Source organism: Dipteris shenzhenensis, chromosome 16, assembly GCF_047967505.1.
Source record: "Dipteris shenzhenensis isolate YYH24624 ecotype China chromosome 16, Dip_SZ_1.0, whole genome shotgun sequence".
Classification (NCBI taxonomy): domain Eukaryota; kingdom Viridiplantae; phylum Streptophyta; class Polypodiopsida; order Gleicheniales; family Dipteridaceae; genus Dipteris; species Dipteris shenzhenensis.
Genome location: NC_141611.1, coordinates 5,559,592 through 5,572,457, shown reverse-complemented (window position 1 = coordinate 5,572,457; position 12,866 = coordinate 5,559,592). Strand labels below are relative to the sequence as shown.

Sequence of the window (12,866 nt, the reverse complement as noted above, 5' to 3'; positions counted from 1 at the left end):
CACTGACATGTGCCGTCGCTCCTCATCTGCATCAGCCAAAGACCAATGCCGATCCCTACACGTGCCACTAGCCAATACAACTCGAAGGTCTTCCGAGACTAATGACTAGTCCAAAGCCATCACCTAAACCTAGAGAGAACAAAAAAGAGGGTTATATTAACATCAGCGGAAACCAAAAAGATCTATGGGAAGCGTGTCCATCAAATTCCCAAGATGGGAATGCATGAAGCATCTCCATAGGAGTGCATAGAGAACCTCATGTGGTGTCTATTACTCGAGCCAATGACTCTCACACAAGGGGCTGGCTACATCAATCTCCTTGCATCAAGGCACTAAGACAGTCATCAAGCACTACTACACCAGGCACAGGGAGAGTCCCTACCGCTACCTGTACCTAGATCCACTTTGACTGTGACTTGGATCCAGTGTATGTGTGTCACTTAGCCAGAGAGCTTCCAGCCTTATTGGAGGCTGATCTAGACCTCACCCACGCCTCAGCTACCCTTGTCACAGTGATATAGGATGCTACTACTAGATCCTTTCCTACGGCCCGATCTTCACGAGTACGAGATGGAAAGATGCCTCAAAACCCTTGGTTTGATGACGAGTGCAGAGAAATGCGAGCCCACCTCACATGGGAGCGAGTCTTGGGTCAGTTGATGCCACATGAGGCACACAGGATCTTTCAGCGGCTGACACGCCGCGGCTGACACGCCGCAAGAGACAGGCCTTCCTCACACATAGGATGGATGAGATCATCAGATCATTTCACGGAGGAGACCCAACCACTTGGTGGGGATTCCTCACAGAGGGAAAGCCACCCATTCCCATCACCGATCGCGGCGTGTGGCACACTTATGCATGCTCCTTATATGATGTCCCGAGGCAGACACCGCCAGACATGTCCACTATGCCCAGGCCCATTACTTGTCATCTATTCACTACGCAGAATGTGCGGGCTGCACTCCGTCGGCTCCACAACCCGAAAGCACAGGATCACGAAGGCCTTCGGATAGAGCACTTCGCACATGGGCAGAAGGTCCTAGTACCGATCCTTGCACATATGTTTAACCTTGCAGTTTGCCACGGCTTCCCACCAGCGTGGAGCATCACTACTATCGTACCGATACACAAAGCAAGAGACCCCATGGACACCGGGAACTATCGTACCCTCATGATTGGCCACACACTGGCCAAGATCTATGGATCGGTACTAGAGAGAGAGATCAGCAGTCATACAGAGGCACGGGGGCAACGAGCACTAGGGCAGGCATGATTCAGGAGGTAGCACTCTACTCTAGATCACATTTTTACTTTGAGGGCTATCATTGAGGAGGCGAGGTCCAGACGTCAGAAAGTCTACACATGCTTTGTAGACTTTCGAAAGGCCTTCGACACTGTTCCACGATCCTGCATGATTAGGAGACTACAGGAGATGCAGATCCAAGAGATACTGATTTGGGGTGTGATGAGCTTATATGAGTCAGTCAGAGGCAGGGTCCGTGCCCCAGGCGGCCTATCAGATTGGGTCGAGAGCACCATTGGGGTGAAGCAGGGCTGCCCTCTCTCACCGACTCTTTTTGGACTCTACATTGATGAGATCACATCTTTCATAGATCGCCTAGGTGGCGAGGGCTCATTACTAGGGGATCTCCTCATATAGATACTATTATATGCTGATGATATAGTCCTTATATCCTCTTCAGCGGAGGGACTACAGAGAGATTTGGAGGCTTTAGAGATGTTTTGCAGAGAGAGAGATCTGATTGTCAACCTTGGGAAAACTAAGGTTATGATCTTCAACACCTCACGAGCAGTGACTAACCGACTCACTTTCACCTATCGCGGTGAACCAGTGGAGATAGTGCAGTCATACACATATTTGGGAGCAGTCTTCACAGGACCCATCTTCACGATGAAACATGCAGCCGAGGCACGACTCACACGAGGGTGTAGCGCTTTGGCTAGACTAGAGCGGCAATGTTTTCAGGAGCACTTCTAGGATCCACCAACAAAGGGGGTTGGCTTATCGACATCTTCAGTACAAAGAACAAACAGCTATCTTTGTTCTTGTAGTGAAACATATTGTCAACAGTATGCATGCTTTAAATTAGTGGAAAGGTAGGTAGGTGATAAATTACTGACTTGTCTGGTCATGCCACATAAGTTTCGAAGTAAACAGTTTCTCAGAACTTAGAAGTCCTAAGTCACATGCTGCAAGGTGAAACCTTATACCTAGATGAATCCAAGAACATTCCCAAACTCATCCTCTAAAAACACAACATAGTGCAGTTTCAATCTCATGATAGTCACTCACAAGGTGAAACCTTGTCAAAATCTGCTATGTATCTGTCTTCTCATTATACTTTGCTTGGATGGCTATATGTATCAGGTTGTTGTGTCAATCTTTACTTTTGGGGTTTTTGGATTAGCTGTTTTTTTACAAATGTTGTCCTCGCCTTTCTGTTTTGCTATGGGGGCATGACAGGTAAGGAAACAAGCGTACATGGAAGGTTACAGTGTACCAAAGCAAAATCTGCGTGTAATCGATGATCTCATAGCTGCTCGGCATGAGCTTGCACAGGTAAACTGGTTTTCTAAACGGCCTTCACTGACATGAGTGTCTAAGATTGACTTGTGTTCTTAAGAGAAAGCAATCAAATGCTGTTCTCCTTTATGTATTATTCTCTTAACACTGTAGTAAATCACTTTGGCTTGTGGAAAATATTTTATTTATATGGACAGTGATTGCAGCATGTAAGTGGCTTGCAAGATTCACAAGTATGTCCTTCACAAATAGGTTTTATCATTGATATTAATAGTCAAGCTTTGTATGAAGACCAGTTGCAATGCAATTCTCAATTGTTAATCTTAGGGTGATTTGTGATTTTGTGCATTTGGAAGTTGTTATGAAAGATAGTGAGTCTGACTAATATATATCATGAACACATTAAGAATTCTCCCGTAAAGTGAGAGAAAAAGTTGCTTTATAGATGGTTGTGTAAAATCAAAATCAAGGGCTGAAGCTACTGATGGAAATACTTCCTTCTATGGAATCACGTAATTTCCATCGATAGACCAGATGGAAATATAGAACCTCTAAAAGTCTGTTTTAATACAGATTTCAGCATCTGAGGTCACCTCAAGATTTATGGATTGCATTATGCCAAGTCATCCAACTTATACTTTTATGGATATGCCAATGCCGATTGGGCAGGTAGTGTAAATGACAGATGATCCACCAGTGGATACAACTTCAGTCTTGGCTTTGCAGCTTTGTCATGGCAAAGCTGTTAGAGAATGCAAATGAGGAGCACAAGGGAGGAACTGCAACAAAACATTAGTCTTAAGCCACAATGAAGAAAGGAGAGTACAAGGGTTTAAATACCCTAGGTTGTAACTCAAACATGGGCTAGGACCTTATACTAAGACATTGACATGACCACTAACTAGGGTTTGTGCTTAAAAACCTTTTACGAGCGAAAAAGTGCCCCTAGCCTTCTAACCTAATACAGTGGGACTACAATTATATTTCCAACATACCCCCTTGTACTGATAGTGTCAAAGTGTGCAAGCAAAAGATCAATCACCAAAAGGAAGTAAGCCTAAAGCTTTGAAATCTATAAACTTCTTTCTGGGTAGTGCCTTGGTGAAAAGATCTGCCACATTCTTGTGTCAACAAGATCTCTCCCACATGTAGCCTCTCTTTGACATAATGATAAGGCAGTTCAATGTACTTCGTGTGAGCATGAAACACATGATTCCGTGCTACTACAATAGCGCTCTGACTATCAACGAGTATAGGAGTAGGTGGCTGCATAACCCCGAGTGAGTTAGTCTTTGAATTACTTACATAGCTTAAGCTGCCAGAAGTCGAAGTGTGACGCCTTTTATTGGAAGTCAAGTATTTGGGTCATACTATCTCTGAGGAGGGGTTACATATGGATCCAGGAAAGGTTAAAGCTACTCTAGAGTGGCCTAGTGCGATTACTTTAGAAGAGCTGGAATTAGTCCTAGGTCTCTCAGGTTTTTATTAGAGATTTGTCAAGGACTATGCTAAGGCTGCAGTACGATTGAGGATCAGATTAAGGAAAAGGAAAGTACCTTTGCCTTGACTGAGGAGGCTAAAATAAGTTTTCAGCTTATGAAACGGTTGATAGCGACTGTGCCATTATTAAAAGTGGTTGAGTCTATGTGTGATCAACTTAAGGAAAAGGAAAGTACCTTTGCCTGGACTGAGAAAGGTGAAAGAAGCTTTAAGTTATTAAGTGGCGAAGAGGAACTGTGCTAGTATTAAAAGTGCTTGATCTTTATGAACCTTTTGTCCTTGAAACTGATGCACGTAATAGAGCTGTGGGACCCATTTTGATCGATAGACGACCAAAAATGGATTTAAAAGTAAGAAACTAGATCCTAGAGGCTCAGTACTTGATGATTGGCATTTAAGAACAAGTACCAGAAGTTGGTGAGAGTAGTGACACTTTCCAAGTTCTGCATATAGGTAGTGAAGCACCTATACTTGATGCAGAACAAGGACAAAAGAATTGAAAGTACAGCATAGTAGATGGTTATCTACTCTATAAGGGTAGAATTTGTATTCTGGATAATAAAGGCACTAGGTGTCAACTTTTGTACGAGTGTCATGATACTCCGTGCCCAACACATCCGGGAATTCAAAAGATTTTATGATACTCCGAGTGTGAGACATTCGGGAATTCAAAAGACTTATGCTCTTTTGAAGAGACAGTTATTTTGCCTTCGTATGAATAAGGAGGTCCAAGAATATGTTGTTAAATGCCAGAATTGGCAACTAGAGAAAGCAGAATGTCTTATGTTAGGCAGTTTGCTTCATCCAATTGGACATCCCATTTGGCAAGTGGGAAAGTACCTGTTATATCAATCCCCAAACATTGCTATGGGTACATGTATAAATTCTGCTGTAAAGTTCTTGTTATGCATGTAAGCATGCAGATACTTTTAGGCGTTCGTGATGTACGGAATAAAAGCAGGTCTTTCATCAATATACGTAGTGCTCAGTTCTAAATGGATGTCATACTCTTGTTTGGGCATTGTTAACAGATTCCTATGAATATGCTTTTCAATAGCCATATCCTTTTTATTATCCCTGTTATATTCTTCTCATTGTCCCTGTTATATTCAAATTGAAGTGCTGAAGAGGTTTGCTTAACTCAAATCATATTTGTGGCTTCCTTTTGCTTGCAGCTATTGGGGTACCAATCATATGCAGAATTTACTGTGGCTCCCACAATGGCCGCTTCTCCAGCTGTTGTAAAGGATTTCCTATTTGATTTGAGTAGAAAAATCAGGGGAAAGGCAGATGAGGTGAATACTTTTTCTTTGGTAATTTCTTAATATTTGGTTCACAGCTCGAGATATCTTCAACTACTGTAAGTTGAATAAGGATATTGATATCAAACTGATTCCATAACATGAGAAAGGGGTGTGCGTGGCCAATGGGAACCCATTTGCAAGACTTGAAGGCCTCAATCATGTTTTTTTGTAATGAAATTAGTCTTGCGATTGACTGCTGTCAAAGAGCCTGACCTGAAGTTCAGACCCACAGGGTCCCTCCTCAGCTTAACTAATATGATATCAGATAGATGCAGCTTTCAGCTCATAGACCCCCTCTCAATCATTCTCCACTAACCCCGAAGACAATGATTGCCATTCACATGCTCAGGAATCTTCATCCATCTTGGACTTAACTCACCTCTATATGTAGGTGCTAAGCACACTTTTCTTGGCTAGCTGAGCTAAAGGGAGTCGGGAATCTCTTTTTCTTTTGATCTAGTCTAGAGGGGCTCATTATGATTGTGGATGTCATGTTAGATTGATGCTGAAGGCCCTCTAGAAATTATGAAGCTGCTCTTGACAGTATACTAGGAACATTCCAGAAGAATTTGCAGAACCTTCTCCTCTCCGCTGTGTCCTCTGAATATTAATAATTCTGATGGTCTCCTAAGACGTGGTTGTTAAGAAATGTAAAACATGACATGCTAGAGAGATTTCAGATATGTGTCTCTAAAAGACTCTTGTGAAATCTCCAGAGCGCAACTGAAGACGACGACGAACAATGCTTTTGAGTCTGTGTTTGCACCGCTAAAATTACCGTCCTTCCAAGTCAAGGAGTGACCCATCTGTCTACAGTCTTAAGCTCCTCACAAAGTTGTGCGTACATCTCCTCATCTATAACAGGAGCTTAGGTAGCTATGCTTTCTGCCTCCTCCTCATAAGTAGGCAGGTTGCGTGGGGGCAACTCATGTGCAACCAATATTCAATTCCCCACAATCAACTTAGAATATATCATGATCAAGATAAACATGCACTGAGAGAGATGGGTTGCAGATGCAAAATTTCGTTCATAACTCCTAATCTTCTGAAGTTTTCCCACATTGGACCTACCAGATTAGTCTGAAGTTTGTACGGTTTTACACCAACCACTGCAGCTGCTTGTGGTGAAGTTGCTCTTAGTTTTGTAGTAATGAGGGAGTAGGAAGTATGGTTCTTTTGGACTGGTTGCAATTACACTTTGCCAGTAACTGGAATGATAGAAAAAATACATTATATAGTCTATAATTTTAGAAAGGGTAAATATTTTAAAATATCAAATGATTAATTTATTTTGTAAGACTCTGGATAACAGTTTCACACCTATGACAAAATTGTAAGAATACACAAATCTCTTTTATTTTTTGAGGTTGGACAACAGGAGGACATACCGACATATCTTGATATTGAGTGATTTCCATACCAAGCTTTAGTTGCCTGCTTTTCTGTGTACGCCATAGAGGTATAGGCTTGTTGAAGAGATCAACAGAGTAGCAAATCCGTGTGTGCTTGCATGCATACACGTGTGGTCTGTCTGAGCCGAGCTTCCTCAATTGAGCTTGACACCTTGATCCATCTGCACCTACTTACACCTGGCTGCTTTTTCTACCCTGTTGGACCAGAGCCGTTACAACCTCCTACTCCTTGCTGAAATTGCCACACCTCTCCAGAGCCAATACTGCAGACTTGTGAACTTATGAGTTCATCTTGTCTAAAAATTGTGATTGAGTTCTAGGGAGCCCATTTGCATCATATTTTCCTCATGCATGCACTCTTACATTGTCCCTAGCTTAGAGCATCAGCCTTTCCCTCATTTGGATTTGCCTAGAGCAAATTCGATGGTAATTTGGACTTCGAAAAGCATGTTGGCCTGCATATTCCTCATATTTGTGGCTACAGGTCTGTTGAAGCTGTCTTCTGTGGTAGATCTTCTTGTGTCTGATCTAGGAAACATCAGTATGACAGAGATTAGTGCTATCTTGGGCCTTGGCACTAGGTTTTGCATATACATTCAGTTTTGGAGATTCTATACACTTGTTCCATTTGTACTTTGAGAATACACTTTTGAGACATAAATTGTAACTCTTTACGTGTGCCTAGTCTACAGCTCTAGGTATTCTAGGTTGAGTCATGTTCAATGAGTCTATTTCACATTGTATCTCCTGAAGTTCTAAAACAAAGGATAAAAATTCATCAGAGATCTGCCTTGCTGGGAGAAGTGAGTCTCATTCAAACCCCATTTGGTGTTTTATCCTCCTCTAAATCCTACATTCCCTGTTTGATATGTGAGTTGCATGTTTTCAGTTAAACAGATATATGATTTTTATGATTTTGTCATCTTCATTCAGTTCTCATGGAAAAGACTCTGAATTCCAATTCTTTTAAATCCCAAGTGTAATCGATGTGACAACAAGGGATCTATGCATCATGCTGTTTACATCTTTCCAAAGTAGGCAATGATATTGGCATCTTGCGTCATAGTAGCAATCCAAGAAAGCCTACCAAGGTCCTCTATGAGGAGGTCTAGGTAATGTGAAGCACAAGGAGGTCCTCCATGAGGAGGCCTAGGTAATGTGAAACACAAGTCCCATACCATGGATAGAAACTCCTAGATAAGCCCTCCTATCCTCACTCAATTACTTTTGTTTTTTATAGTGACCTAAATAAAATGCTTAGGTTCGTCAATGATTGCCTCGTTTTGTGAGCATCTCCTCTTCTTTTATCGATAAGTTTCAAGAAATAGGCTCTAAGACATGAATTATGTCTCTCTAGTTGATATGACAATCCATCCATTAGAGAGATTTGTTGCAACTGAATTTCACCTCATCAATAGGATCAAGATCTTTGATAATCTTGAATTGCATCTTTATTAGGACGGTCCTTTTCAACAAGTAGAGCCACCATATCATCAACCATGGTAGTGGCAAGGCGTAGAACTTCAAGGGTCTGCTCAAAATGAGGTATCCCTTGCATACTCTTCATAAGGACAGCCATTTTATCTTCATCATCAGGCGTGCTTTTCAAGCTAGAGAGTTGTTGAACAAGAGACTAAAATCTTGCTAGATGATCACTCAACTCTTCACTTTTTTCCATTTTCAAATCATAGAACTTGAGCTTCAAAAGGACTTTAGAGTTGGTGATTTTGTTACCAAATAAGCTCTCAAGGCGATTCCAAATCTCCTTAGCAGTTGACTTGAAGTCGGCCAAGCAATGACCAATGAGAAAGAAAGAAAGAAAGTTCATTAAAGTCTTCGGAAGACCGATGGGTCTATGAGACTGTGAAAATCCTGATACAAGCTGTGAAAATCTTGATACAAGAGAGCTGTGAGGGTGGAGCTACTAAACGAGCATCCACACCAATGCAGAATGCAAAAAAATGCAGAATGGTAGTACTAAGTACTGAGTATAACATAGTCATGTCGATGGTCGACTACATATCAGTCACATCATCATCAAGACATCAGGGGTGGATGAGGAGGCATTGGAAGCATGAAGTCAGTGATAGAGTGCTGTCAACCACTCGAGAGTGCAGTCTTGTGACGTCTCTAGGTCATAGCTCTACGCCTAACAAGGGCTACAATAACCCTTGTCGGCCGTGCTTTGACGCGAAACATGGAGGGTATATATCCCCAAGTGTAATCTGCGCGCCCGTCCTCTATCTAAGCTGTCGAGTCATTGGCTCTGGGTCCCGATTATGTCGAGGTCTCGTGCCGGGGGAATCGAGGTGATATGGCTAAGAGAACTCTGTGATAGAGCGTTGAGAGGGGTCTGCCAAGGAAGAGGTCTGCTCCTGTCTCCGTGATCGAAGTATCCTCTGGCGGTGCCAGACTACCTCATGAATGAAGCCTGCCAAGCATCTCTGATCTAGATAGGAGAGGAATCGGGACAAAACCCCATAGCTATCTCTAAAGAGGCAGTAGAAATGCCCTCGGATCTCATAGTAAACGGGACACCTAAAGATGAAGTGCTCCTCCGTCTCAACCTCCTGCATGTCACATAATGTGCATAAGCTCCTCTCCCTGGGTAGGTGCTTTGCTCTGCTGCTCTCGATACGAAGTCTATGTGAAGAGACCTAGAACTGCCCAATAGAGATCCTCAGTGATGATTGGGGTAAGTGGATCTGCGTGTATTCTGGTGGGTCAATGAAACCCTCCTTTGTGATATGTAAACAATGATCTCTGTAGAAGCTAAGCTTCATTGGGAGTATGCTCGGTCCGTAATGTGTGTAGCTGTAAGAGATCCTCACGGATTACCTGGTTGACATCGTGTGACATGAGGGGAGAAAATAGAGCGTCCATACTGTACTGGAAGGGAGGGAGTCTATCCATGTGGAGCCCCAGTCCCTCAAACCATCTCTCTGTGCGTGCATACCAGCATCTCTGGTCACCCCTTGTTGAGAGTGTCATAGTAGAGGAAGACAATGCTAGCCATGGCAGCCTGCTGCGTCCGGAAGAGTAATCCCCATACTCTCTGACTCGGTACAGATATGTGATAACCTGAAATGCAGCATCTAGCTGTAATGGAGATGACCCAAACTCAGCCCGAATGATCTGGTGAGGAACGGATGGCTTACTGCGAATCATCCGTGATAGTATGAGAACCTGTAGCCGTTCCACCCGTGCCCACTCTGTATCCGATAAGTCTGACCCCCAACAAGGACTGCCATACATTCTCGCTGGGCGGACCAAGGAGTCAAAGAGCAGCTCCTTGGTCTGTGGATCTTGAAAGTGCGAGCGGAAGCATTGCCTCTCTAGTCTAGCAAATGAAGCGTATCCTCTGCCAAGCGTGCCTGCGTTGCGGGTCTCAAGGTATGTGTATGATGAAACTATCTCAACAGGTGACCCATCAAATGTGAACTGCTCTTGGCGCATGATGGCTCGAGATATATTAAAGATCATAACCTTGGTTTTACCTAGGTTGACCTTGAGATCATGAGACTCACAAAAGGACTGAAGTGCGTCAGAGTCCCTCTATAGAGGAAGATAGAAGAGCCACGTCATGTGCATAAAGCAATATCTGGAACGTGCCAGCAAGAGAGCAACCATCCCCTCCTAGTGTTTGCATCACTGTCTCGAGCTCGTCTATGTAAAGGCGAGACAGGGTAGGTGATAAAGGACACCCCTATTTGACTCCAATTTTGCTCATGATCTTGTCTGTCCACCTAGATCCCGCTCGGACCTTCCCTGCGACTCTTTCGTAAAGTGCCATGACAGCCCAAATGATCTCCTGGTCATAACCCAAATCTTGTAGGCACCGTATGAGGCGGGCTCTCGAGACTGTGTTGCCTTGCGAAAATCCACAAAGCAATAGTAAACTCTTTGCTTCTTTGCCCTTGCCTCCTTCATGATACACGTGAGCATGAGAACGTGATCCATGGTGCCATGATCACGTCGGAATCTAGCCTGTCCTGCTGCTCTAAGTCCTCGACACTCCGCAAACCTATTGACCTCGGAATCAAGCACTGATGCATAGATCTTGGATATAACATGTCCAATCATAATGGTCATGTAATTCCCCGGGTTCATGGGATCCCTTGCCTTGTGGATGGGTGAAATAGTGTTAATAGTCTAGGTGCGTGGAAACCTCAAACAAACAACAATTGCTCTTGCATTCTGCTACTTCTAAACCTTGCGTTGTTGCTGATCAGTTGTATCTAGATGGTCTTCTTCAACGACAAGCAGCTGCATCTTTGTTTGCCATGTCGGGAAGCCTTCCGCCTTGAGCTTCTCCACCAATAGGGAACTAGAAGACAAGGAAGACACGATGGAAGAAAGCTTTGTGAAGGTGGGCAGCAGCCTAAGGTGAATAACTAGCAAGTAAGTCAGCTGTTCTAGGGCTCCGAACCTCAACAACAGACTCTACATGTGCAAGGCGGCAGATATAAGTGGCTGGTTGATGGCTGTAGGTGCTCCAAATGCGAAAGCAAGTCCCAAAATGTGGAAAGCGGCTGTCCAGGGCACGCCGAAATGCTGCAGCAGGTCATCAATGTGAAAGTCGGCTAGTATAGATGTGCTAGAGGCCTTGAAACACCTCGGAGGTGGCTCTAATGTAGGTGGCTATGCAGCAGTTGCACATAAAACCCTGATTTCACCGATGGAAGGCTCCACAACAACCTCAAATGACCACTCGTGCAAGCGCCTTGTCACTAGGGCGTGATTTCTGGCACATGCATGTTGGCCTGCATGTGCGTAGGACCTTGGGAAAACAAGGAGCAAGGTCATGTGTTGCTTGGTGTGCTAGAACCCTTGGCAATCAATGCCTTGGGGGTAAAATTTGTGGTTTGGACCAAGAAGGGGGCAAAGTACCTTAGTTTTCAAGTTAGGCCATTGGTATGCTTCTAAAAAGATCCCCACTAGAGGGGGCTAGGGGCAAATGGAAGAGGGTGCCATGTGGCACCTTCCAAATGCACCCCCCCTCGAACGACGTGGGCTGGCCGATGGGCTTGGGCTAGAGAAGAGAAAAACGAAGGGATCAATGGACAAAAAACGCTAGGTGATGTGTGAGCTTGTGGGCTGGTTATGTCACCCAACAAAGGGACAAGCTGGTCAGCACGTCAACGGGCTGAAGTAAGCTGTGTGGGCTTCAGGCTTGGCCTTTAGCACTTTGCTTCAAGATGATCTTCCTCTCACCTTTCATTGGGATTCGATCCAATGGAGGAGAACATATGAGTCACTCGCTTATTTATCAAGCTTCCTGGTCTTCCATAGGTCTACCAACGGCTCTTGGCCATGACTGGTTTTGGTCTGGTCATAGATGTCCCCTCTCTCCCTGGTTTACCTTCTTTTGTAGCAGAGAAGGCAGTCATGGATGATAGTTAGGGCCATTGTTGGCGACCCTTGTATCTTCGATGACCACATTATACTTCAATGACTAGATGTCTTTCTTTTTTGGCAAAGAGTTGATATTGCGCCCCCACAAGACTAGTGTCAGATTTGCAGACTCTTTGGGCACTTTGCTAGATATTATTTAAAGAAGAAAAAATCCAAGAAACCTTCAGGTGGTGTCTCCGATTGACAAGATGCTCTAGTGGCACCCTCGGCCCTTGCTTCCTCTCGACAAAGATAGGTTGTGGTTAGAGAAGGTAGACTTTAGGTTCAATTCCGGCAAACCAAGAGGCTCCTAGTCCTCCATCTTACCATGAGCGGCCCCTCTCTCCTTCAACAGAATAGATCCTCCATCTTGATCAAGGATCTTGGGTGGCACCCTCTGTGGGCTATGAGCCTTCATAGAGTTTGTGTCTTCTACCTTTGTCGACACTGCTCCTCAAGGTCATGTTGATAGAGCGTCGACCTCCATTGATTTGGGGATCCTTTCCCCAATAGATTTTTCTCCCCTCACTCCCCTCCACTATTAGAGCTTATGCCAAGACATGAACATAGGAAAGATTTCTTTTACTTGATGCATCCATCACAACCATAGTCAACATCTTCCTTGCTTTGTCTCTGGAATTGGGCATGGTATTTGGAGCAGGCAACATCTTCTAGATCAACCTATAACAATTTGCATATCCAAGAAAC

The 12,866-nt window shown here is 44.0% G+C and overlaps 1 protein-coding gene across 2 annotated transcripts in view; it reads left to right on the top strand.

Annotated features, from left to right (window-relative positions):
* LOC147892453 (Zincin-like metalloproteases family protein) overlaps positions 1-12,866 on the top strand; it is a 159,135-nt gene that overhangs the window by 53,535 nt on the left and 92,734 nt on the right. For both annotated transcript variants that reach the window (XR_015542351.1, XM_087387413.1), the window contains exons 8-9: positions 2,489-2,584; positions 5,224-5,343. Coding sequence is in view for 1 of the 2 variants with exons in the window: in XM_087387413.1 (XP_087243539.1) it covers positions 2,489-2,584; positions 5,224-5,343 (216 nt within the window). In the remaining variant the exon portion in view is untranslated. The remainder of the gene's footprint in view (positions 1-2,488; positions 2,585-5,223; positions 5,344-12,866) is intronic.